Source organism: Oncorhynchus clarkii, chromosome 30, assembly GCF_045791955.1.
Source record: "Oncorhynchus clarkii lewisi isolate Uvic-CL-2024 chromosome 30, UVic_Ocla_1.0, whole genome shotgun sequence".
NCBI lineage: Eukaryota > Metazoa > Chordata > Actinopteri > Salmoniformes > Salmonidae > Oncorhynchus > Oncorhynchus clarkii.
In genome coordinates, this window is record NC_092176.1 from 20,370,280 (window position 1) to 20,397,700 (window position 27,421).

The 27,421-nt window shown below is 47.2% G+C and overlaps 1 protein-coding gene across 4 annotated transcripts in view; it reads left to right on the forward strand.

Moving 5' to 3' along the window:
• Nucleotides 1-27,421, forward strand: part of LOC139390127 (smoothelin-like) — a 55,655-nt gene that overhangs the window by 24,080 nt on the left and 4,154 nt on the right. For 2 of the 4 annotated variants that reach the window (XM_071137297.1, XM_071137296.1), the window contains 14 exons: nucleotides 2,633-2,735; nucleotides 6,099-7,150; nucleotides 7,961-8,006; nucleotides 9,549-10,181; nucleotides 11,881-11,954; nucleotides 21,874-22,053; nucleotides 22,379-22,454; nucleotides 23,748-23,927; nucleotides 24,068-24,130; nucleotides 24,270-24,345; nucleotides 24,503-24,658; nucleotides 24,736-24,862; nucleotides 25,103-25,254; nucleotides 27,049-27,229. In XM_071137297.1, coding sequence (XP_070993398.1) covers nucleotides 6,113-7,150; nucleotides 7,961-8,006; nucleotides 9,549-10,181; nucleotides 11,881-11,954; nucleotides 21,874-22,053; nucleotides 22,379-22,454; nucleotides 23,748-23,927; nucleotides 24,068-24,130; nucleotides 24,270-24,345; nucleotides 24,503-24,658; nucleotides 24,736-24,862; nucleotides 25,103-25,254; nucleotides 27,049-27,196 — 2,949 coding nt within the window. In that variant the 5' untranslated portion in view covers nucleotides 2,633-2,735; nucleotides 6,099-6,112 and the 3' untranslated portion in view covers nucleotides 27,197-27,229. Of the gene's footprint in view, nucleotides 1-2,632; nucleotides 2,736-6,098; nucleotides 7,151-7,960; nucleotides 8,007-9,548; nucleotides 10,182-11,880; nucleotides 11,955-21,873; nucleotides 22,054-22,378; nucleotides 22,455-22,819; nucleotides 22,853-23,747; nucleotides 23,928-24,067; nucleotides 24,131-24,269; nucleotides 24,346-24,502; nucleotides 24,659-24,735; nucleotides 24,863-25,102; nucleotides 25,255-27,048; nucleotides 27,230-27,421 lie in introns of all 4 variants that reach the window. The other 2 variants (XM_071137295.1, XM_071137294.1) reach the window with 2 other exon arrangements.

Here is a 27,421-nt window from a genome sequence, read left to right on the forward strand (position 1 = left end):
ACTCTTAAACTTAACCCTAACCTTAACCCCTAGCCTAGCTAATTTTAGCCAGCTAGCTAACATCAGCCGCCTAGCTAGAATTCGTAAAATATCATACGTTTTGCAAATTCGTAACATATTTGTTTTGTTTTGTAAATTCATAACCAATTGTAATTCGCAACATACAGTATCATACAAAATGGGTGATGGACATCACAAATTAATACATACCATACAAAATGGAACATATCACACTGAATAATACAAAATGCTCTGAGACCAGGTTGTTCAGCATTACACCTGTACTGCCACAGCAGCTCAATTCCACCCTGCAAAGTTTGCTTTTCATCACCTTTTCATTTTTCTCAAAGTATTGCCATACAGGACTTCACTGCTGTGTCTCACTATGCCATTTTTCCAACTGTTAACGAAGATGACGTGCATGGCAAGTAATTTGAATGATTCATATCTCCTCCTATTAAAATTACAGCATTGTTGCATTAGGTATTTGTAAAAAATAAAAAATGATGATCAGGGCCAGTTGTGGTAGTTTTGTGATAACTGCGATTTTGTGATTTTTTTTCTGGACGTTAACGATCACAATGTCGTTTAAACCTTTATACCCTGTAATGGCTTCTAGGAGTAGTGGGTGGAGGAGTCAGGCGCAGAGAGCAGGGTAGTTCAAAACGTGGATCTTTATTCCAAGAACAGAGTAACGGTCACGCCACACACAAGGGCGCATAAATACCCAGTCCAACAAACAGGACGAAACTGTCCGGAAAAACGGAATCCACAATAATCCACACACCATGAACAGAAAAACAAGCCTGCACAAAAGTCTTCGGGCCTACCGGGTTTAAATAGCCCAAAACAAAACCCAAACAAGAAACAGGTGACACTAATCAGACAAAACTAACTTAAACAGAAAAGGGGATCGGTGGCAGCGAGTAAGTCGGCAACGACGACCGCCGAGCGTCGCCCAAACAGGAAGAGGCACCATCTTCGGCGGGATTCGTGACATACCCCTAATACAGGGATCCTTCTTTTCACTCTAATTTAGTTTAGTATTGTGGAGTAGCTATAATGTTATTGATCTAGCCTCAGTTTTCTCCTATCACAGCCATTAAACTCTGCAACTGTTTTAAAGTCACTATTGGTCTCATGGTGAAATCCCTGAGCGGTTTCCTCCCTCCCCGGCAACTGAGTTAGGAAGGATGCCTGTGTCTTTGTCGTGACTGGGTGTATTGATACACCATTCAGAGTGTAATTAATAACTTAACCATGCTCAAAGGGGTATTCAATGTCTGCTTCTTTTTTTGTTTTACCCATCTACCAATAGGTGCCCTTCTTTACGAGGCATTGGAAAACCTCTCTGGTCTTTGTGGTTGAATCTGTTTGAAATTCACTGCTCGACTGAGGGACCTTACAGATAATTGTATGTGTGGAGTACAGGGGTGAGGGTTTCATATATATTCTCATGATATCCATTTTTAAAGACCAGTGAACCAGACACAGCTCTGGTTTTACTATTCCTGAATTGATTATGCCAAATAGCTTTATGGTTAAAAAGAAATGACTTACTATGAAGTTTATTTATACATTTATAAAGAAGCGTGTATAGAAACTCCATATAACCACACGTTCCTTTTCCACACAATATCACAGATGCTCTATAGTGGAAAGGTTTGTGGGGCACTGGAGCATTCTAGACAAGGGAGAGTGTGTGAGCTTATGCAGGAGGAAAAGTGTGTGTGTGTGTGTGTGTTTTGTCCTTGGTGTCTGTACAGCTGATCTTCCTGTGGAGTAGCTCAAAGGCACCAGTGGCAGCCTCTACATGTCTCCCTCTCTTCTTCTCTCTCATTTTGTCTCCACCTCCCTGCATCTCCCATGTCCTCTCCATATGCCAAAACGTTGCACTCTCTATTCTATCGTCTCCCTCCTAGTGTGTCTTTCCTCTATTATTGTAGATTATGAGACCCAGTGTGTTTTACTGGCTGTGCAGAGTGTACTTCTCTACCTGTACTGAGGACCAGACGTTACTAATACAGCAGGCCACGGTGGAGGACTGAGGGCTCAGAGAGGTCAGGCACACTTCAATCATTACTCAACAGAAGGCTATGTCCTGGGCTGTTACAGCTGAGTTACTAACTCCCTTGGTGTAACATATAGGTTCAAAGCATTATGGGTTGGTTGATTTACCTGGCCGGCTCTTAGGGCGTGTTATGGTGTACTGTGTCTCTCCCGGGGCGAGCAGGGACAGAGTGGAGGCATGGCAGTCGCCATCTTATCTCAGCTAGTAGGCAGGGCCTGGTCCTCATCATGGCCTCTCTCTTTGAGGAGCGCTTGACACGGACATCACACACACTGTTCTGATTGCCCCCTACAGACCGAGGACTTATGTGTACCTGATGGTTTGACTTATTTGCTGATCAGACCACTGAGAGGGATGGGATGGTTGGGGTTCAGCTCAGTGTTGTACCTTGGCAGGGGCTGACTGAATGACTGTACCCAATCTATGTCATACTGCATGGAACAGCATGTGAGAAGAACTGAATGCCCTTGTCTTGACTCTTTCTGCATTGAAGCAATAATGTATTGAAAATATACATAATTATACATGTATTATAATTATATACATGTATTGTTTCTGCAGGACACAGAGAAGGAGAGGCTTAGCGAGCGAAAGAGAATCAAGTCTCAGATCCGGGAGCTACGGAGCCACCAGACGCAGCAGGGCAGAGAGCTGCACAGGACAGGTGAGCAACGGCACTGTTCAAAGGGCTGAGCTTAGAGGTTCAAAGACCATATGAGTGGTTGACTGTTCCTTTTCCTTAGCCAGTCCATAGGTCCCACACACACACACACTCATGACAGACACATACAGTTAATTGTCTTCCTGCTCTGTTCTATATATGGCATGCTTATATGATCATGTTTGCCTAAACTTAAGGGTCAAGTTTGGATAGGCACTTATACACAACATTGATTCGAATATTGCTTGTACCTCCACACTTATGCACCTACATGCAATTTCCTCTGGCATGCTAGTGAAAATAACCAGCCAATAGAGCCATTCTGCTGTAGAGGGCGGCAGTGGAGCCGAGGCTGTCTCATTGGTTTACACTGTTTTTAGCTCCTCCATCTTTATTTTCAGGTTAGAGGCACCACAGTCATGGGACTCTGGCTTTGGGTGTGTAGTGATTTTCATTAACCTCTGTTAGAAAACCTAAATGTAAAACACAGTGAATGCTTTACTATAGGTGTACTATCTTTAGCAAAGACATTACGACTTGTAAACACACACTCCCACTCACAGAAAAAACAAATTCAAAAGTGAATGAGAGAAGACCGGTAAAGGGCTATGAGAGAGCATGTAGTACAATAGAGAATGTTTTTATAGCCAGACTGATTTGAATGCCTCTAAAGTGAGCAAGTGTTTGTTGAACCAATATACTCCATCTCTACTGCGTTATTTTTACTCTAAGGCTAAAGCTAAGTATTTTTCTGATCAGGAACCTACCCCAATGTTGACCTGAACCTGGCCAGTCCCTGGCTGGGTCCTTTGACCATAATTACCTTATGTGGTCTGGTTTACTCTTAGCCCACAACACCCCGCTCATCAGCCAGTGTCTGGTAGTAGTGGGGTTATGAGACGCAACAGGAACATCACCCGTTCAAAGGGGAACCCACACCCAGTAGTAATACATCTGCTATTTTAAGCACATACCAGAACATAACCCTTTCTTGACATGGCCCCCACCATGCAATTTGGTCCAGGGTGAAGGCAGGGCCAGAGGCAGACTGGAGCAGACCTCCACAAAGCAGAGGGATTGTGGGTAGGAGCTGTTTGAAATGGACGCCGATACAGACACAGGAAGTTAGTGGCTGGGAACGGATAGGGTGGAGTGGGGTCATTTTTAACAGAGAGAAGGAGAACGTTGTTTAGAGAGAGTACTAAACTTGGAAGATTATGGGGGTACTGTGGCCCACTGGCTGTCACACACACACACACACACACACACACACACACACACACGCGCTACCTCTCTCTTCTCACATACACACACTTAAATATACAGCACAGTCTTGCACACATATATACACTCACACTCCATAGTTTGGTGAAAAGCAATCTTGTGCTCAGTTCAGAATTGAATGCTGCATAAATTAATAATCTTGAATTTGAATTTAAGTAGTAAACAGGATACAGAATTTCAATTATAATTTGAATGAAATAATATAGAATTAAATTCAAATGCCTCTTCTATTCTGTTTGGTGTAGTCTATACAAATATACATCTTGTACCTAAAACATGTCATGTCATTATATACATATGCATATAAAATATTAATTAACAATAGATTTCCAGAACTAACATAAAATGAACAATCAAGGAAAGGAAAGTCTAAGTTATTATTTCATGAATCACTGAATTCAATTCCATATCCTGTGGGGTGTGGCCAATTTAATTAGAATTTGGTGAATTGGAGTCAATTCTGAATTAAGCACAACCCTGGTGACAAGGGTGTAATTTAGGAAATGACCCATTTGCAAGTGGCTCAGTGGAAGGGCCTCCCGAGTGGCGCAGCGGTCTAAGGCACTGCATATCAGTGCCAGAAGCGTCACTACAGACCCTGGTTTGATCCCGGGCTCCAGCACAACCGGCCGTGATCGGGAGTCCCATAGGGCGGCGCACAATTGGCCCAGCGTTGTCTGGCTTAGGGGAGTGTTTGGCCGGGATAGGCCATCATTGTAAAATAATAATGTGTTCTTAACTGACTTGCATAGTTAAATACAGAAATACATTTTTTTAAATGTGATAGTCCCAGGGGAGCCAGACTCCTCGACAATGAAAATACCCCTTTTGTTGTTGCTGTTTTTTTGTTTTTGTGTGTTCGTTAAGAAGGGGGAGGGGAGGGAAGTCGGCATGATGCACTATTGTGGTTATTTAAAACCATCCTCTCATTATCCAAGAGCAGTAGGGGGTTTTCCCAGAAATCCTCACAACAGCACACAATGGACTGGACACGATGTACAAACGGCAACAACTTCAATCACTAGTTTGCAACTCTTTGGCTGTTCCTCCCTTCAACTATAGTTCTCTTTTAATTGGACTTAACTGAGGCCTTCCTTTGATGTCATGTGGTCTATTTATAGGGCCTCGTGTGAGAAAGGGGGGCCATTTTAGTTTGTGATGTTTGAAGTGAATGCGTATCATAAGCATGTTTCTTATTCAAACGCCATTATATAACCACTCCCTTCAAGTAATCAGCTAAAGCTTCTCCTGACCCCAGCTTTGGGAGGCCTTCAGAGAGTGTTGATAAAGCTGATGAGGATGTGGCCGTCTTAGACCAGAATGGGGCTCTCCTTCACAGATTTGGTTTGAAAATGACAGACCTGGACGCTCTGTTTGGATAGGGCATACAAAGGGTACGCAGAGATGTTATCATACAATGTGTCTCTTGTAAGGACACTGTGATTTTCCACTCTGTGGCCTATCTTTATGCAGCTTGCCTGTGGTTCCTGTACAGCACCCAGAGTTAAAGATGCTGAGCAATGAGCATCACGAGGAGAGCTAGAGACTGGCTTTAGGAGGGGGAGGATGTGGGCACTGCAGTGTTTGGAGTGTGGTTTCCTGATGAGAGGAGGAGGAATGAAGGAGGTTGGATTCAGACCGGGGGAGGGGGGAAGAACTTGTTCTATTCTCCATTTCACCCCACTTCCAGTTCCCCTTGCACTTCCTGCTGGTTGGTAACCACCTAGTGTTCTAATCTCTTTTACACACACAGACATCTGGTCCAGGAATTGAGTCAAGCGTGGAGGAAATGCCTACATCCCCTTGTGTCTCCTCAGTGGCGCTCACATGTCTCTCACACTGTGCTCTTGGGGGTTTGGCCTCTGCGGAAACCTTTAATTTTCATCAGCAGTTCCCAAGTTGTTCAGCAACTCCTCACGTGATCCTACATGCCATCTTGTTTATGTTAGGTCAGAGAAACTGAAAAAATGCAAGAACAGAATTGTACAGTTGTATTTTCATGGTATGTGTTCCTCGGGCACTATACTAGATCTACTCATGGGTATGTTCCACTCACTGTATTGTGGTCTTTGTGTTTTGTAGACTCCAACTCAGGCATGGTTCTGGTTCTGGACCCCCTGGTGAGGGATGAGGTCCCGGGCCCTCTGCTGACCCGCCCACCGACCCGGGACCCTGTGACATCATCAGAGCCGGACGTGGTCCTATCCCACCGCCAGCGTTCTGACTCGACATCCTCAGAACGCAGCCTGGCTTCCAGGCCCCGTCTGGACTCTGGAGCCTCAGAGAAGAGTCTGGGTCTGGGCTCAGCCTTCCGGACCAGGGTGGACTCAGGAGCATCAGAAAAGAGCTTGGGCTCAGCCTTCAGGACCAGGGTGGACTCTGGAGCATCAGAAAATAGCCTGGGCTCAGCCTTCCGGACCAGGGTGGACTCAGGAGCATCAGAAAAGAGCCTGGGCTCAGCCTTCCGGACCAGGGTGGACTCAGGAGCATCAGAAAAGAGCCTGGGCTCAGCCTTCAGGACCAGGGTGGACTCTGGAGCATCAGAAAAGAGCCTGGGCTCAGCCTTCAGGACCAGGGTGGACTCTGGAGCATCAGAAAAGAGCCTGGGCTCAGCCTTCAGGACCAGGGTGGACTCTGGAGCATCAGAAAAGAGCCTGGGCTCAGCCTTCAGGACCAGGGTGGACTCAGGAGCATCAGACAGAAGCCAGTGTTCCGCCCACAGAGGCAGACTGGACTCTGGGGCCTCAGAGTCCCACTTCAGACAGAGACTGGACTCTGGCACATCAGACTCCAGTATGGGACCGCCAGCCCCCCTGGGCTCTGAGACCTCCGACGGCGCAGGGCTCCTGTCACGGAAACGGTTGGACTCAGGGACGTCTGACCTGAGTGTGGGCGTGTTGTCTGTGGGCCGGAGCCGAGTAGAGCAGCCAGAGGTGACCATGAGTAGCTCCTCCTCCAACACAGACTCTGAGGCTGAAAGCACCAACCACCATCCAGACCAGCCCCATCAGGACAGCACCACTACCAACCATTATCAGCCTGATGGGGCCGTCCTATTCAGGAAAGCCCCAGACTCCCACAGTGGCCTGCTCAATGGCAGTGCCAAGGAAAGAGGAGACATCCAGGAACAGAAGGTACAGTCTTGTTGAATCTATCTAGGGAAATGCTTGCTGACATGATCTGCTGTGTCTCTAGGTAGAAAGGTAGAATATATAGGTTATCACACCACTAGAGGGGGGTGTTGAGCTATGATGGCATGTCTCCCTCTCTCCCTCCCTCTCTCTCTCCCTCTTTTTTGAAGCACCAGTTCTCAGCAGCATCTTTGTAACGTCGACAGCTATAAACATATAAAATATCTCTGTACGTGTTTAAAAGTTCTGTTTGACTATGGTTACTTGGCTACACAAATAAACTCAGCACCTCAGAGCCGTCCCAAATCCTTTCTTGTGCTCAGCTGGTTCTGGTTCCCCTCAGATCTTGGTTTTCCTCACCTGCTGTCAGAGGAAGAGCCGCTGGGGCTGCCCAGCAACAGCCAAACACACAGGCAGGAGATGGCTGCTGAAGCATTCTGAGTCTCTATTGTTTGCTCAATGGCCTCATCAGAGACTTGGGTCACCATGACGCCACGTTGTTGCCCTTATGGGGAGTGTTTACCCAACGCAGGCTCCAGGCTCTTTTATAGAACTCTGCAATATGGTATGCTTATCTTCCATGTGTTTACATTGCGCTATGAAGGCTCAGGCACATCTAGGCCCCATGGCCCCTCAGCCAAAAAAAGATCAGCCCCAAACGCGCCTCCCTTGCGCCAAACTGTTACATAATGTTGAAGATCCTCCCTGCCATCCCATGGATCTGCACTATTGCCCTGTGTTGCTTATTGCTATGTTCTAATTTAATCTTCTCTTTTCTCCCTCTCGCCCCCCCCCCCCCCCCCCCCCTTTCAGGTCAGATATACTTTACTCACTCCTCTCAGAAAATCAAATGATGCAGGTGAGCATGTTTGCAGATACAAACCTTATCTATACACTACCGTTCAAAAGTTTGGGGTCACTTGAGCACATATTTGCCTCACAATCGTACCCGCAAAACACCAGTCTCAATGTCAACAGTGAAGAGGAGACTCTGGGATGCTGGCCTTCTAGGCAGAGTTGCAAAGAAAAAGCCATATCTCAGACTGGCCAATGAAAAGAAAAGATTGAGATGGGCAAAAGAACACAGACACTGGACGCCTGTAATCGAACCTCCAAATGCTGATGCTCCAGATACTCAACTAGTATAAAGAAGGCCAGTTTTATTGCTTCTTTAATCAGGACCACAGTTTTCAGCTGTGCTAACATAATTGCAAAAGGGTTTTGTAATGATCAATTATCCTTTTTAAAATGATAAACTTGGATTAGCTAACAGAACGTGCCATTGGAACACAGGAGTGATGGTTGCTGATAATGGGCCTCTGTATGCCCATGTAGATGTTCCATAAAAAATCTGCCGTTTCCAGCTATAATAGTCATTTACAACATTAACAATGTCTACACTGTTTTTCTGATCAATTTGATGGATTTAATGGACAAAATGTGCTTTTCTTTCAAAAACAAGAACATTTCTAAGTGACCCCAAACTTTTGAACGGTAGTGTATTAGTAATTGCCTGACATTAAGTGGGAGCCAGGGTGGATTTGTGGCTCATTTCTGGTGCTCTACTGTGAAACTCCACCAGCAGTGTTGATAACAGACCTCTCACCAGAGGATCAATGAACTGAGCCCCTTAGCACTGCTGAGTTATAGCTGTTCCTCTAATATAATCAAGATGACTTGCTACCTAACTCCTATCAGTTTAATGGCTTCCATCCAGAGGAGCTTTGTAGGGCCAGCATGACCGTATAGGGCCAGTCATACAGGGGAAGGGGTGAGGACTCACCGCTAGAGGACTGGATGGCAAAATATAAGAAGGCCCTTCTTTATATTCTCCTCTCTGTGTCCCCAGACTCCTAAAAGCTTGTTATTCTCAAAAACACTAAATTGAGATTATTAAGAGCGAAGGAAATGCTTTTGAGTGTGGAGCCTTTCCCTATATGTGGGGAAATGAGACCATCGCTCTGCTGTACAGAAAGGAGCATGAATCCAGAAACACTCAGGCAACCTAGAACTTGAGCAAATCTGTCAGCTAATGGCCCAAGCTGACGCTCTGAAGATGAGGGAGAATGAGGGCGGCGAGGGGGATTGAAGAAAAGGAGGGGGGCTGGAAAAAGGGAGGGGGGGAGAGCGAGAGAAGGGAAATCAAGTCAAGGGATTTGCAAAGTGCTTTAGCATGAGAAGAGTGCTGCTGTCAGTAAGAGTGCTGCTTTGAGTTTGAGGACTTTTAGGCATATTGCCCTGCTGAAGACTTTGAAATGTTTCCAGTCTTTGTGTGTCAGCTGTACCAGGGGGGCTGGGTAATTAACTACTGAGTTTGTATTACTTGACTGTGTCTGGGTTCCTCTGTTCTTTGCTACTGTGTTTAAATAATTTCCACTCATGCTTTCTGTCTGTTTTGCAGTTCCTGAGAAGAAAGAGCCGGTTGTCTTGGCCCCGTTCGGCCGGACTAACTCTGTGCGGGACTGTATGCGTAAGTTCACGGAGCCCAGTCCCAGTGTCCCGGTCCTGAAGAGGGGCTCTCAGTCTCTGAGGAACGCGACAGCCCCCAGTGCCCGAGTCCTAGGCAGAGCCACCCAGCTGAGTGAGGGGCCAGCAGCAGGGACAGCCAAGCAGACAGCAGTGACCACAGTAGTATCCATCACCACCCCTACAGACAGACCCGGGAGACCCCATGTAGGCTCTACATCCTACTCTTCATCCGCCTCCTCCTCAAAGAACCATGTCCAATGCCAGGGCACAGTTCATCCAGGGGGCGTGGCCACCAAACCTCTGCAAAGCGCTGCTCAATCCTTGAACGCTGTAGGCGGGGCAAAGCAGGCGGCTGAAAAGCTGCGGCATGCCTCGGGCGGCTCAAAGGAAGACAAGACCCCAGGGAGAGCATCTGCACAGCGGAACAGCAAGGGAGCGGCAGACCCCGACATGAAGACCTTCCTAACTATCGAGATCAAAGATGGGCGCACCACCACCACCTCTTCATCCTCTAGAGGCAACCTGGCCCCACGCATCTCCACCAACCCCATAGGTCAGAGAGCAGGTAGGAGCACTACCTAACACTCCTCCCTCCCAAACATCACTCACTACCGTCTGGGCACATTAGAGACATGATGTGCTGGGTGGTTTACTGTGGCCTTTCTTTGAGCTGTGTACTTGGTGATGGATATGCTAGATAAGACTTCTGGTTCCAGATTCTTTATCTTTACAGACCACAGATTTTGATGGATATGTATATGCGTTAAATCCCAAAACAGAAGTTGATATTTGAAATGATATAAACCCCCTTGAATTTCCCCCTGAATCTTAGAATAGATCAACAAGCATTACCAGTGGAACATAGAGGGACATTTTCCATCCCTCCAGCCCAGTGTACTGCAGCAGATCAGATGCACTGTGCCTGTGTGTGGACTGGAGGCAGACAGTATAGATATGTATCCTGCTCTGTCCCAGCTCCACCTCTACATGCTAATATCAGCCTTCAGATCACACTGGAATCCCTGTTGCCATGGGAGACCAGAGACGCCACAGGGGCAGGGGGCAGTCAGCAGCAGGGCTGAACCCCAGGCTGAGGACAGGCCAGGGTCAGGGAGCGTGTGTGGGAGCAGGGGATGGACAGGCACACTGTGTGGAGGGAGGTGTGAGAGTGGTATGGGAATAGGGACACACAACAACGGGCAGTTATAGAGTGTAGCTAGCTACCGTATGTTCGACAATATGACAATACGCTGTGGTCTCTCTGTGGCATCCCGCAACAGACTATGGTCTGTGTACCACTGTAAATGCCAGTCAAACACTCACACTGTACCGTTGTATCCAGGAAAGCGTTGTCAACGTAAAAGTAGAAAACAGGCATTAAAACTGCATTTCCAGGACACCTACTTGGTTGTGTCTATCAATACAGTATGTGTTTCTGTATGTGTATGTTAGTGTCTTGGTGCATCTCAGAAGCAGCCTGCTGTGGAGATCTGTCCAAAAAGCCAGTCTTGTTTTCAAGCACTTTCCAGCCACCAGGACCTCCAACCCAAACCGTTCACATAAGACCTTGCCTGTATAGGACTACTCTGATTACCCCTCCCCTCCTCCCAGACACTCCGACAGCTCCACTGGGCTTCTTCAAGAGGCCGGCATTGTTGCTTTTATGTCTAATTTGCTCTAATGGCTTTGGGGTCCTATTTTGGAAGCTCCCTGCTCCCTGACAGACTGAAGATAGGCTAGGAAAATGACTAGTTCTCCCAGCAGCTCTGAACAACAGTCCTGGCTGAGTGTGCAGTACAGAACACTGGAACGGATCAAACAGGCACTTCTGTTTTATAGCTGCGGTTAAACTGACAAATGCTGTCTTATGATGGCCTCCAGCTTACTATGTGGGTGGGGTGTTAGTGCACTGGTCACGTGAAAATGTGTGTATCCATACAGAGAGGGATAGAACATGAGTGTTTATATTAGCTGCGGCTTTGTCCATAGTGTGACTCACTGGTTAGATATGAGACCTCCCATCACCATGGCAGCACATGTCAGTGAGTGGTGGCCCCCTCAACACACTCAGGGACATGGGAACATCATCATGTCCAATATACCAAAAGAAAGGTTTAGGGGCCTTAAGTCTGTTGTAAATATTTATGGATACACACTGGTGGTGTGCTGTGACATTGTTTTTAAATTACAGTTTTTATCGAGCTTTTGACATTTCAGCTCCATATAAGTATCTTCCTGTATGTCTCCCTCTCTCTCCCTGGCAGAGTTGACCCTGGGCCTCAGAGCGACCCCCTTCAAGATGTCCTCCTCCAGCCTTACCTACGGATCCTCTTTCAAGGTAACTGTAACCTGACCTGACAGATAGACCGGGAGTGATGACCATAACATAACCTGTCAAACAGGAGTTCTGCATGTCATGCCTATAGCAGCTATCAATGTTGGACTGTAAGTTGAACAGTCATGGTTTACCACTTGCCTTGAAGTTTCAATTGCAGCTTAATTTTATTGAATTGAACACCAACCCAAAGGCCCCTAAAAGCAAGTGCCGATAGAGAGATTTTATAAAAGTGTACACTCCCTTTCACTCAATCACCACAGATCTTTTTCCTTAATGGAAGGAGGGGGGAGTAGGCACCCTGAGAACACAGACTCTCACCCTCGCTGAGAGGTCAGGGAGAGAGACTCCCAAGGGCGCAGCAGTCTAAGGTACTGCATCTCAGTGCTAGAGGCGTCACTATAGACCCTGGTTTAATTCCAGGCTGTATCACTACCTGCCGTGATTGGGAGTCCCATAGGGTGTCGTCTGGGTTTGGCCGGGGTAGGCCGTCATTGTAAATAAGAATTTGTTCTTAACTGACTTGCCTAGTTAAATAAAAAATAAACGAGGGGTCACATCTGTCCTTGTATGGTATGATAAACATACAGCGAGAGTAAAGGAGAGGGAGGGATGTGCACTGGGCACTCTTCATTCTCGTTTTGTCTCATCCCTCCTGAGATTCATCTCTAGCCACTCAACTAGACAAGGACACAGATTCTTCATCTTTTCTCATACCGTAAAAAAACCCTGAGCCCCTCTACCATCAACCAGGGTTCAGGCACTGTGATTGGTGGAGAGTCATCAGGTTCGTTGATGATTGGTGCTGATGTCTCCAGTCAGATGGGTTAGTTGACGGAAGAGACCACCCAGGCTCTGCAGTGCCCTGACCTCTCAGTGAGGGTGAGACTCTGTCCTCAGTCTGCCTACTTTCCCTTCCTTCCATGAAGGAAAAAGCTCTGTGGCGATTGAATGAAAGGCAGTGAATGGAGGGTAAGGGAGAAGTGTAGTCAAGTTTACTCACTCATTAATTGTCCTGTATTCCACCCCCCATGAAGGGTGGGGCAGTAATCTGATTAGGGGATCAGGGCACTGACTGGTTTATCAGGGCTGTGTTGGGAGGACGCTGGCTGGGCTTGGGGGGGGTAGAAAAGGTTTTGCACAGAAACTGTCTCCAGCAGTTAACGCTGTAGTCACACAGATGCAGGCAGATTGGTGGCTCTTACACACAGACAGACTGAGCCAGTCGGACTGAGCCAGTCTGACCGAGGAAGAGGCAAGGCGGCATATAATCATTCTGCAGAAGATGAGGTGTATACTTGACTGAGCTAAGCGTCGTCAGGACAAGTAGGTAACTACGGTGGAGAGTGAAATATGTCTGATGTATTACGATTTTATTTCAACTTTTCCAAATATCAGTGGTGAATTTTGGTACCTTGTGATTGTCATGGATAGAACCACTGCATACCGGTACGTCCACTTTTATTGTTTACAGGTATTAAAACCATGTGCTGTGGTTTAGAATGTGTACTGCTGTAATCCACACGGTTTGTGAATAAGATCACAAGGCCAGTGTTAATTTTTGTGTAGACACACTGGGGACTTTTCTTTCAGCCCAAGTCACCAGCATGGTGTATCAGTTACTGTTATTTAAGCCCTAAATTGTTATTATGCTACTAATGCGATTGTAAAACAGCTCTGTCAGGCTAGGGGTTAAGCCTTTGAACTTGACACATGCTAGCAAAGTGTAACACGCTGTACATTCTGCTTGCTTTGGCATGTTGCATTATCATATTAGCGGGTAGGTAATGCAGATGCAAACGTTGCTGAACAAGCAAGCAGAAAGAACACTGGTACTGACTTACGCATGAGGTTTCATGTCTTCTATGATTACTGTGAGTATGGAAGAGCCACCGGTGGGCCTCCACTCTTTCCCTGGATTCTGAAAGTGAGCAGGGTCCCTGAGTTATCCTCCCTGTGGGAGCTGCCGTCAGGCTTATTCTGGTTATTAGGCAATCGTGGAAATTGCTCTGCTAATGCGATTGTGGGAGATGCTGGCAGTCGCTGTTTTCACTCTGGGTTAGCATCAAGCAGGGGAGAGTTCGGCTGCTGCACTGTAACTCTGCCCAGGTCCCAGACCCCACCACCTGTCCACACAGTCTCTCGGGCCCATGGAAGTTCAAGGGTGCGTTACAACGACGTTACCAGGACGATGAATTGGCTTCCAGTGCCACCATCAACAGGAACTGACAGTGAGCCTCATTCAGAGTCCTCTTTCCTCTATAGGAATGTAGGGTTGTCTGATGTATACACTGATGGAACAGTCCTATTATGGATGTCCTGCAATCAGAGATTTATGACAAGAGGGTTGTTTTGGATTAGTTGGTCTTTATGGTGTTTGGTAAATGAGGCTACAGACTGATCTGTGTGGGTGGTCCTCTGCGCCTGTCTGGTGGTCTGTCTTCAAACCTTATTACCATTATCACCCCTAAACACAACCAGTTACTTAATGACAGCTTACTTTAGGTCAGATAAGCTTTGAGACTGGGATAATGCAGATTGGGTAGCATTGAGTCTTACAATGGGCAGAATAATAAAAACGCATCAACTCTGAAGAAAGCGAGCAAGAAGCATGTGAGGGAGAGGTAAATTAGTGATGGTAAGTAGGACATTAAAAAGAGGAAGCATTAAGGATAGAAATGGATGGTAAGTAAGATCGACAGATGGGTAAGTAGAGGAGAGAGGACAGAATATTGAAAGCGAAAGTACAGAAAGGCAAAGGTGAAACGGAGACTGAGGCTAAGTGAAAGTGAAAAAGAGGGAGTGTTGTAAGAGTTTCTGCCACCCACCCGCTCATCTCTGCCACCCACACGTTCAGGCTGTCTGCTGCCCCCGTGCCCTCGGTTATAAATAATGCCATCTCTGTGGAGATGACAGACAGGCAGTAAGTAGCTTTCCCGTGAGCATGGAGATCACAGCAGAGCCTTGGGTCACACTGGCAACACTGTACTGGGTTATTTGGCCACGGTGCCACAGTGAATGATTAACTGTCAGTCCTGCCCCCTCAGTCAAATAGCCCACTAATCTCCCTATTGGCAGCACAGCCTGAACATACTCTCTGAAGATAGGTTACCCCCAACCAGCACACATGTGCCCCATTGTATGAACTTTGTAGAGAGGGGGGGGGGGGGGGCTCTGCCTATTTTGGAGATGATCCTGATCTGTGGAGCCATGAATGTCAGAAGCAGTGTGTTCCTGTTTTATCCCTGGAGTTTTATGGCCATGTGATTTAAAGCTGTGCTCTAAGAGCATTTGTCCCATTCTGCTGTTCTTCCCCCGGAGGGGGGCCAGGGTGTCCCAGCCAACCCAGCCAAGCTGTTGACTTTTAGACACTCGTAAATAACTACAGTGGGGTCAAAACGGCCAAAGACATTTTCTCGTCTCTGAGACACACGGAATTAATGTCCATCTGATTCACACAGGCGTGCCTTGGGGCATAAATACAGACACTTGCAATATTAAACATATACAGAACATCCAGAGATATAGAGAACATCTACACATGAACTCGCTCTGTCTCCCACTCTTCTCGCTCTCCCTCTCCAACACACATGCTCAAATATGCACAAAAAATATATAATAATCATTTTTACAAGCATGCACACACACACAAACCTTGTCACATTGTTCAGATGCCACTCTGTGTGTGTGCCAGACTAGGGTGATGTCCCTGACGGAGACTGACCCACTTCTCCTGGCATGCCTTGCCACAGTTTCTATGGCCGGCTCGCTGTTCCTGGAGGCTGCTCCACTCTCCATTAAATCCCAGGAAAACAACACTCCAGGGTCATACAGTGAATAAACCACCATGTCAAATGAATAAAACTGTTTTCTTTTTTTAATGATTGAGTTACAATTCCTTGTTTTCAGTGAACAGAGTTTAATTGAGTAGCTATCTGAATGATATCTCATTCAGTTGTAGCTTTATTACTTGGTCAAGCACCATTTAGGCGTGTGTACCAGGGGTAAAGAACTGCTTTTCATGCAGAGGACATAGTTGTGTTGCGTTAACATTGTTCACTTGATATACTGTAATTTGAGCTATTTAAAATGATTTGATTCGTGCACACCTACAGTTCCGTAATTGGTATAAGCATTCAATACACGTACACAAACAAACACATACTGGACTCACACTTTCTCATGAAGACACAGACTATTCCGCTGTCTCAAAGCATTCAACTTGACAGATAAAGCACTTGAAGCATGCACAAGTAACAGCAGCTGGTCCGATCACTGTGATATTCTATCAGCAAGTTCCAAAGCAAGCACACAGCAGAAAGCAGCTGACCTTTTGCAAGAGCCTTCTGTACAGCCACGGTCAGCTAGAATCAGGTTTTCTATAGCCCAACGCATTCACCACCCTCGGTCTCTCTCTCATGGCTCGGTGTGCTTCTTTGGTTCTACTTACCCTTGGTGGCCTGTCCTATGACCTGACCCATGCAGCTCAACTGACTCATGATGTCAAGCCTGAGAGGCTAGCTGAGCCTTCCCAGTTGGCCATGCCCAAAGCCCCAGTCGCCTGCCAATCAAGTTGTAAGGGACAAAGGCTCTAAATAAAAGTTGAGGGAGGGAGCGTTTCTGAATTGGTGCCACCAGTATTCCTCCTCTGGCCCCCACTAGTCCCACAGGCCCTGACTGGCTCAGTGGAATAATAGACAGGGCCAGTGATAAATAGACGCGTCTATGGCACCTGAGGAGAAAAAAGGGGGGTGGGGGCCTCTGCTGCCTTAAAAACTGTATTCCGTGCATGCTCATTGGCTGTCTGGGACCAGGTCCCTGAAGAGTGGAGATTGGTGGGGTGTATAAAGAACAAGAGTTGTTTTGGAGGGTTTCTATAAACAGGCTGACTGAGAGAAAGCCTACTGTCCTCTTCTCCCAGAGGATACATACTCAAAAACTCAACACCCAGCCCCCGATTTAGAGCCCGATTCCAGTACTTGGTTCCTAGCGCTGAGTTGACAGCGAAGGTATTGCATCTCATTGTAACAGTATCAGACCTTCAGTGTGACTGGTGATATTGTTGTTGGGCAGCCCAGACAGCCTATGTGCGCAGTCTGATCTGGAGGAGGTGATCGGGGACCTGCTCGCCCAAGAGCAGGCTGAGGAGGAGGGTGAGTGGACCTGCTACCCCAAGAGCAGGCTGAGGAGGAGGACGGTGAGTGGACCTGCTACCCCAAGAGCAGGCTGAGGAGGAGGAGGGTGAGTGGACCTGCTAGCCCAAGAGCAGGCTGAGGAGGACGGTGAGGGGACCTGCTACCCCAAGAGCAGGCTGAGGAGGAGGGTGAGTGGACCTGCTACCCCAAGAGCAGGCTGAGGAGGAGGACGGTGAGTGGACCTGCTACCCCAAGAGCAGGCTGAGGAGGAGGACGGTGAGTGGACCTGCTACCCCAAGAGCAGGCTGAGGAGGAGGACGGTGAGTGGACCTGCTACCCCAAGAGCAGGCTGAGGAGGAGGACGGTGAGGGGACCTGCTACCCCAAGAGCAGGCTGAGGAGGAGGACGGTGAGGGGACCTGCTACCCCAAGAGCAGGCTGAGGAGGAGGGTGATGGGGGGCCTGCTACCCCAAGAGCAGGCTGAGGAGGAGGGTGATGGGGGGCCTGCTACCCCAAGAGCAGGCTGAGGAGAAGGGTGATGGGGCGGTTGTGGGACGGCTACAGAAGGCTGCGGAACGCGTGGCTCCTCTCTCCACAGCTCTGGCAGCTCTACAGGGCGAGAACCTGAGGCTGTGTATCCAGCAGGAGAGGCTGGCCCGCCAGGTGGAAGCTCTGTGTCAGGCCGTGGAGCTGCCTGAACCCCCAACTTACACAGCCTTTGTCGCGGAGCCCACACCGAATGACCTCCAACTTCCACCCAACACACCCCTCATCCCTAAAACGCCTGATGGGCTAGACTGGGAACCTGAGGCTGTTCCTGTCCCCCACCTTTGCCACACATCGCTCTTCCTCCTCTCTGATAGGACTAGGAGGCATCTCACGCAGCAACAGCATGGTACGCCTCTCTCTCTCTGGCTGTATGGACCCCCTCCCGCCATCATATTTATCGGCATCATTTCCAGCCTTTTACTCTTTACTGAGGCTCTCTTCCCTCTTTGACACCTAGGTTTTTTCCTCTGATCTGAAGTCTTGAATGACACATTTTCCCATGTCTTACTGGTACTAATGAACATCTGATCAGTCTAGGTTCGTTTATGGTTTTATTGGCTGTACTAGTGCTCCACTTGACAGCTTCAGTCTGCAGATTAGAGCACATTGTAACCTCAGGTCCAGACCCTTTGTGATTAGGGCACTAGTAGATTGGGCCTGAAATGCTCCTCAATCTTCTAGAGGCAGTCAGAGTGATCTTGAACCCTGCAGCCTGCTGTAGTCCAGGTAAAGAAGGTCAGCTCTGCTCTGTTATGACTGGGGTAAGGGGAAAGTCAGCCAAGGAGCTGCGAACTTAGAGGCTCTCTTTCTGCCCTCTGTTACTTACAGTTGAAGTCGTAAATTCATATGCACTCAGGTTAGAGTCATTAAAACTAGTTTTTCAACCACTCCACAAATTTCTTGTTAAAAAACTATAGTTTTTGCAAGTCGGTTAGGACATCTACTTTGTGCATGACACAAGTAATTTTTACAACAATTGTTTACAGACAGATTATTTCTCTTAATTCACTGTATTGCAATTCCAGTGGGTCAGAAGTTTACATACGCTAAGTTGAATGAGCCTTTAAAGAGCTTGGAAAATTCCAGAAAAATGTCATGTCAATTAGCCTATCAGAAGCTTCTAAAGCCATCATTTGAGTCAATTGGAGGTGTACCTGTGGATGTATTTCAAGGCCTACCGTCTTCAAAATCAGTGCCTCTGCTTGACATCATAGGAACATCAATAGAAATCAGCCAAGACCTCAGAAAAATATTGTAGACCTCCACAAGTCTGGTTCATCCTTGGGAGCAATTTCGCCTGAAGGTACCACGCCTGAAGGTACCACGTTAATCTATACAAACAATAGTACTCAAGTATTAACACCATGGGACCACGCAGCCCTCATACTGCTCAGGAAGGAGACGCGTTCAGTCTCCTAGAGATTAACTTACTTTGGTGCGAAAAGTGCAAATCAATTCTAGAAAAACAGCAAAAGGACCTTGTGAAGATGCTGGGGAAACAGGTACAAAAGTATCTATATCCACAGTTAAACGAGTCCTATATCAACATAACTTGAAAGGCCGTTCAGCAAGGAAGAAGCCACTGCTCCAAAACCACCATAAAAAAGCCAGACTACGGTTTGCAACTGCACATGGGGACAATGATTGTACTTTTTTGAGAAATTTCCTCTGGTCTGATGAAACAAAAATAGAACTGTTTCGCCATCGTGATCATCGTTATGTTTGGAGGAAAAAGGGGGAGGCTTGCAAGCCAAAGAACATCATCCCAACCGTGAAGCACAGGAGTGGCAGCATCCTGTTGTGAGGGTGCTTTGCTGCAGGAGTGACTGGTGCACTTCACAAAATAGATGGCAAACAGAGGATGGAAAATTAAGTGGATATATTGAAGCAACATCTCAAGATGTTCAGTCAGTCAGTCAAGTTAAAGCTTGGTCACAAATGGGTTTTCCAAATGGACAATGACCCCAGGCATGCTTCCAAAGTTGTGGCAAAATGGCTTATGAACAACAAAGTCAAGGTATTGGAGTGGCCATCACAAAGCCCTGACCTCTATCCCATAGAAAATGTGTGGGCAGAACTGAAAAAGTGTGCGCGAGCAAGGAGGCCTACAAACCTGACTCAGTTACACCAGCTCTGTCAGGAGGAATGGGCCATATTCACCCAACTTATTGTGGGAAGCTTGTGGAAGGCTAACTGAAACGTTTGACCCAAGTTAAACAATTTAAAGGCAATGCTACCAAACTTCTGACCCACTGGGAATGTGATGAAAGAAATAAAAGCTGAAATAAACATTCTCTCTACTATTATTCTGACGTTTCACATTCTTAAAATAAAGTAGTGATCCTAACTGACCTAAAACAGGGCATTTTTACTAGGATTAAATGTCAGGAATTGTGAAAAACTGAGTTGAAATGTACTTGGCTAAGGTGTATTTAAACGTCTGACTTCAACTGTACCTTCTAATGGTATTAAACACAGCTAACACTGATAGGCTCTGAAACCTGCTGACCTTTCTGCTGTTTTGGTCACGAGTGACAGTGTTGTGTGTGTGTTGAGGACATTTTAAGGGATATTGAAGGGTATTTATTTGGTATTACCTCTAGTTATTCAGCTGGACTGGGTTCTTAGGCCCAGTAATGCTGCCAGTTCAGCTGGTCCTGTCCATCAGCCTCTCCAGACCCAGGGAAGCTGTTCTCTTTGAGTTCAGCCATGTCACAGATGGATGAGTTGGGTGCATGGAGGCTGACCTTACCCAACCCCTACTCTTCACAACAAGGTACTATATAGATACACTTCTGTCTCACCAGCTTACATAACCTAGTTCTGTAGGTCTATAAAGACACTCTCAATAGCATAATGTTAGACACACCAAACACCCTTAGCATATGTCCACTCTCACGCTCATTAAAAAAAAACTGAATACCAATCTTTTTTCCCAGTGTTTAATTATTCATCATATATGCAGTTCTGTTTCCCCAGTGCAACCTAGTCCTATGGGTCTACAGACACTTTTACACACTGGCATAGTGTTAGGCACACCAGCCACTCTGAATATGAGGTCAATTCTCATGTTGGGAGACCTAGAGAGACAAATAAAATATTTCTTCCTAGGTCACTATAACTGTTACCCTAATCACCAATGAATTCTATAACCATTTAAGTTGAATATGTCCTCTCCCTCACCCTTAACCTCGCCATGGCCACACTCTCTTCCAGTGAGGCATTGTTTGTTTGGCAGGGCCATCTCCAATAACATTCCACTGCGGTCAAGTGGCTCTCACTAGGACCTGTCCCATGGGTCAGACCCCTGAGTTTCAGTCCAGACCTCTAGAACCAGAGGCCACCCTGGATCACACTGGGTGGGCACCCTCTCCTTGGCTAGACTCTGAGAAGAGCGAGGGGGTGGAGGGTGTGAGCTGATGGGGACAGTGCCAGCAGTCTGGGGCTAAATCTGGACCTGGACTCTGTTACAACAAAAGCAGCAGTCTAGAGGCAGACCAGCCAAGCCTCTGTAGTCTGCAGAAGGCATGTGGCACCATATGGAAATCTATTCAAGATGTCTATAGGCTTTATGGCCCCTTAAAATACACTGTTAAAAAGCCAGACAGTGGTATCTTAATGGAAGACTATGCTGTGTTTATGTCCATGACTCATCTCCTTTCTTCGCCTGTCAGCAGTGAAGGCACACAAAAACCCTACATCTCTCTCCTGTCTGTTACAGCACTGACTGGGTGCGCTATCTGCTTCTGGACAATGTGATTGTGCTTTTACAGTGCTGTAGTGTGTATAGTCCTGTGTCCTGTGGGAGAATGGAGCTGGCGAGGAGCTGGCCTGGGGAGGCATGAGGGTGTGAAAGTGTACATGTTCCCCCTCCCACTGTCAAAGATTCCAGTTTTTTTTTAAATCCTCTGGTGCTCATTCCATCCTAAATGTCAGCAAGCCTCTGTGTCTTTTCTGTAAACACAGCTGTAGGGATTGATGGATTGGAAGCCTCCCTTTTTTTGTCTCTCCCCTGGCTTGGTGTGTCCTGGTCCTATGGTTTCTCATCAGCTGGGGAATTGTTTGAGTATGATTGACCTCCAACGCTAATGGGCTTTTGTATGTGTTTACCTTTGCTGCCACTGACATTGACCCTTAGCTGAGGATAAAAAGTTGGCCATGTTTTTCAGTCTAAAATGGATGACAATTCTGATTTTAAAATCTGTATAACCTGAAAATAATTCACAAATCCCTCATAGATGGCCTCAGAGCCTGTGTTGGCAGTGGAGCCCTCAGTGCGGGTGGCCTGCTGTCAGCCCCCGGCTGCTGTACCCAACGGCTCCTATGCACCACCTCGGGACAAATTCGAAGAGTGCTCCAGAAAACTGACCGCAGAACAGCTGGCCGCCATCGACGATGAGGAGCTCCTGGATAAAATGGTACTTTCCCCTCCCCATATCACACACGCACTTAGTCCTCAAATCCCCAGATTTGTTGGAATATGGTGTTGTTTATGTGTATTATTGAGGGGTTAAATCTGGTTTGCTGGGAAAATGTACATTTGGAATGGTCATACCCTTACATTTCTGTGTGTGTGTGCGTGCACTACACTGTGTATGAGTGCGTGCACTACACTGTGTATGAGTGCGTGCAGTACACTGTGTATGAGTGTGTGCTGTATGTGTGTATTTGGAGCTGTGTGACAGAGTTTGTCTGAAGACCGACCCCTCTCATTCCTTCCACCTGTCCTGTTCTTTCCCACAGCTGGATGAGTCCAAGGACTTTGAGGAGAGGAAGATGATCCGACAGGCCATGAGAGATCTGCGTAAGAGGAAGAGAGGTGAGTGAGACCACAGCCAGACTAACCAACCTCCTGTCCCTTCCCCCTCTGCAACTTCTAGCACCTTGCCCTTTCTCAATCTCTCGCTCTCTACTTACTTGACCACTCTATACCTCAACCTCATTTCTTAATTCACTGCTTTTTTCACTCTACCTTATCCATTTCTTTGTTATTTCTTCATTTTTTTTGATGTCTTGTCTTTTCTCCATCATTGTCTTCCTTTTATCATTATTTTAACTGCTGGGTCTCTGCTGGTAGATGACCTTCATCAAATCTAGTCTGCATTATGTACCTGCCTCATCTCTCGCTATTTCCATCCTCTTCTTTTCTGCTCTTATTTTCACATTCTCGCATCCTGCTCTCAGAGGCCGAACTGGGATGTACTCAAGAGGAAATAGGTAGGAACGTCCTTTGTGTTTGTGTGGATCATATTCATACAGTATGCATCCGTTTTTGTCATTTGTCAATGTCCCACTTGGTTGTATCCCCTCATTGTCAACAATACTGTCCTACCAGTGCTGTTATTGTGCTTGAAGCTCGTCATTGAGTTTTCTCAGTGATACACATTGATCATGAACTGACCAGCAGAAACCAAGGACATGAGGAGCTTGTATGGTGGACAATGAGGGATATGCTAATACATCTGTTAAAACGCATGAGTCACGATGTTTGTCATGATGTCACTGCCACAGGGCAAACACACCTCATGTTGTTCCACATAATGGCTGGCTGGGTGCATAGTGCTGACTGTTCTTTGACACTCCAGAAAGGACTGAGAACTCTGTGTCAGAGAATGTTCCTTGGGCTCAGTAGCTAACCAGCCAGTTCATCCCTGTATTGCCCTTAACCCCATAAATGAGAGACCTGAAGAATATAGTTCAGTGATAATGAGAGTTATTCGGTGGGTCTGGTGCTTAGGAAGGTAAATGGACAGGTAAGACTGCTAGAACCCCCAAGGCATCGGGTCAGTACTGGTGTAATGGTATCAGTGTGTTGGACAGCGTTTAGTAGCCTTTCTATGCCAGTATCTCAGCGACCTGACGTGACGTTCAGAGTCTTTGTTTGCACTTTGATATGTTTGTCCAGCACGTGCTCCACCACAGCCTGGGGTTGGTTGTGTTTGGCTTTCACCTGTGGGTGGCTCTGTGTTCATAGGCTTTTGATGATACTTTGGAAAGAATGTTGAAATGTACCTCTAGCTTTGTAGCAGAGAGAGGCTGTCAACTTGAGTGCCTTCCTCTCCCTCTTTTTCCACTGACACTCTCCCTCCCTCCCTCCCATCCTCTATCTCAGACCAGAGAGAAAAGGAGCGGGAGTTTCGTCTTGCGGAGCTTCGGCAGCAGAGAGCGGAGCATACTCAGAAGGGTCGTACGGGAGGAGGAGCTGGAGAGGTGGTCATGAGGAAGGTGGAGATGTCAGCTGATGGCTCCACCCTCAGCCAAGTCACCAAGACAGACCGCTTTGCCCAGTCTGGTAAGCCAATCATTCACCATGTATTAGGCTGACAACATGGCTGACATATTTGGGCAGTACACTATCCCGTATTTAACCGTGCATGATCTTCCCAAGTCAGATGAAATACTTCAAATGTATTTCTATGTTTGTGTGTCTAGGTGATGGCAGCAGGACAGCTCACAGCACCATCATGGAGGCCAGTTATGTGAAGAAAACAGACGGTGAGTCAGCACATCTGCCTCCTCCTAATTTAAATCAGCATTTTCATCATCGTCATCATTTGATTACTATCACTCTTTTTTTATCCATATATGGTGTTGTGTGGTCTCACCACCACCACCACCTCCCTGTGTTTTCTAGTGGGGACAGTTCAGTCCAAGTCCTACAGCTGCTCCTCCTCTACCTCCAGCAGCAGCTCCACCAGGAAAGTGGGCAGGTGAGCACTGAACCCATAGCGATACAATATAATACTGTGTTCTATTGAATTCTGTGTCTTTAACCCTCCTTCTCAGCAACCCCTATAGGATTGACTGACATTGTGTTGAACGGTCATTTACCCCTTCTCTCTCTTCCTTTCTTCTTCCATCCATCAGTGTGTTTGACCGCGAGGACGACTCGGCGTCCCGTGCTGCGGAGCGCCGGCAGGCAGAGAAGCGCAAGGAGCTGATGAGAGCCCAGACTCTGCCCAAGATGTCCGCTGCACAGTCCCGCAAAGCCATGATCGAGAAACTGGACAAGGAGAGCGGAGGGTGAGCATATAAATGACTAAGAATAGTAAAGAAGGAGAAAACGTCAATACTAGCATAAACCAATCCCCCTTCTTCAGGCCAGGAAATAAAGCAGTTGCCAAGGTGAACACAGTCCAGCGCTCAGCTAGCTGCATGGTGCCCAATGCCAACTCCATCAAACAGATGCTCCTGGACTGGTGCCGCGCCAAGACCCGCTCATACCAGGTGAGCCAACCCACAATGGCACCGTCCTGAGTGTCCAGATCTGAGGCATTCACACTTTAGTTCATCCTGGTATGAGGGTTAGGTCTTTTATATAACCCCTCTACTGCATGCAAAACATTCTGCCATGTGTTCTCTGTCAGCAATGCTGTGTTCTCTCACATACTCTGAAGTCTGTTGGGTGACCATTGGCTCATGCTTTGTGATTGAATAATTTCTCTCCTCCTCTCTTTCCCCCTGCAGAATGTGGACATCCAGAACTTCTCGTCCAGTTGGAGTGATGGCATGGCGTTCTGTGCCCTGGTCCATAACTTCTTCCCAGAGGCCTTTGACTACTCCTCTCTCACCCCTGCCAACCGCAGACACAACTTTGAGGTGGCCTTCAGCACTGCAGAGTGAGTACACACATACACAAATACTTACACTTGTAAACTGTACGTCATGCAGAAGCTCATAGATTTACTGAATGTCATGTCTCGGAGTATAACATTTCATCAGAACTTCAGACCTGGGATAAATGGAAGCTTCACTCTTGGCGTTGCCCCGTGGCCATTTACAGCAGAATGGACCAGGATCTGAGTGCACCATCTTCTAAACTTCCTCCGTCCCCAAGATCATCAATCGTCTGACCACCCCAAGGCTCTGTTGAACCACTGTAGGCTCTGTAGATCCACTGTAGCTGTCTAACCAACTCTTTGCCCACCCATTGAACTCAAAATCAGTCAAACATCTTGAGAACCCAAAGACAAACTACTTCCCTCGCCTTTCTCTTCCCAAAACCAACACACTCCTCTTTCTTGGAACAGATTGGTCCCTCTATTGGGTATGTTTGTTTGACCTCTGTAAGATCAACACTGAGCTGCCAGTCTATGGATTCCTCAGGCTCAGCAGTACAGGACCTCTGGGTTCTCACCACCCTCACCCTTGCTACCACCTAACTACCCATCCACGTACAGTAGTATGACTGTCTGCCTGAGGGAGGAAGAGAATGTGCATCCACAGAATTCAGCCTTTTGAATGCATCAGTTTCACCTGTTTTACTCAACTCACTGTGTGTCAAGGGGCCTACAGTGAGAGGGTTGTGATGAGCCTGGGCCCACTGCTCAGTTGTATCATTCCTCTCTCTCTCAGGTCAATCAAGTCAGCTTCTGGATCTACTACTACTATGTCCTGTACCTCTAAACCTCCACTCTCCATCCACTCTCTCCTCTCAGAGATGCTCTCCTCAGTAACCGCTGTGTGACGTGACCCTCCATCCACCAACCCTGAACTAAACCAGGAAACTCCTGAGACTGACCCCTTCCCAACAACCACCAGGTTACTACAGTACAGGAAGAGCACTCGACTGACTGCCTCCCAGACCCATCTCCTTCCCTCTCTCCTTTAATCTGTCCAGCTCCTCTTCCTCACTCTCTCTGTCACCTCTTCTTTTGTTGAGGTCATGTACTGTCAACCTTTGCCCTGTCACCCACCAGTGTCTGCTGAGTTCACCTGTTACGACCATGATGACGTAACCACCAGATTGTCAAACACGTGTTCCTCCTAGCTACCCCCACATCCCCTCTTTGTCACTCTGCTGCACTGTCACTCCTTTCCCTGGGCACCAACCTCACCCCCTCCTCCCCCACAACCAACCAGTGTGCCTCAACTGAACCCCTCTCACACACTCACCACCAGTGTGTTTCTCTTCTAGGTTCACCCTGTGGTCCATGTCTTTGTGATTGTAGAATTCTTGTTGTTTTTTCCTTGTCTCTTGTTTTTGTACTGGACAAAACAAAACCAATGTTCTATGGTTGATGTCCCTATACCCCCATGTCCAAGTCTTTTGTCTCAGTGCACAGAACAAACAAAACGGCGCCTGACGCTTCATTTTCCATTTTGTGTCTGCGTGTGTACTCGCCCATATGTGTCACGTTGTTCATGAAGCACGTCAACTCCTGGATATGTCTGTCAACACAGACAATGTAATGTTATGGTTTGTTTTTGTCTTTTCTCTCTCCCTCTCCACACCCTGGGTATTCCTCTTGTTTGGCTGCTCACTGCTTCTCTCTCTCTCATCCTCCTTCTTTCCTTCTGTCTGTTGACTTATATCTGTACCTTCTCGCTATATATTTTCTGCCTCTCTCTCTTCCTCCCTCTTCTTTCTCATACCCTCTCTCCCCCTGCTCCCTCTCCGGGTGCGGGTGCAGGAAGCTGGCTGATTGTCCCGAGCTGTTGGACGTGGAGGACATGGTGCGGATGCGTGAGCCGGATTGGAAGTGTGTGTACACGTACCTGCAGGAGTTCTACAGGGGCCTGGTGACCAAGGGCCTGGTTAAAACCAAAAACTCTTCCTAGAGTCACACCCCTAGGACCCCAAATGCACTCATGGTGAGAGAGGGAACAGGCCCACGGAGGAACCTCACGCTGGTGCTGGGGGTTTATGGAGTGGGATTGGTGTGAGTGGGAGATTCTCAATTGGGGAAAAGTCCATCCTTTACTCGACTCCTCCGTCCTCCTCTCGGCCGTCACCCGGAAACCGATAAGTAGTCGCCATATGTAGGAGAGTTTTAAAAAATTAAT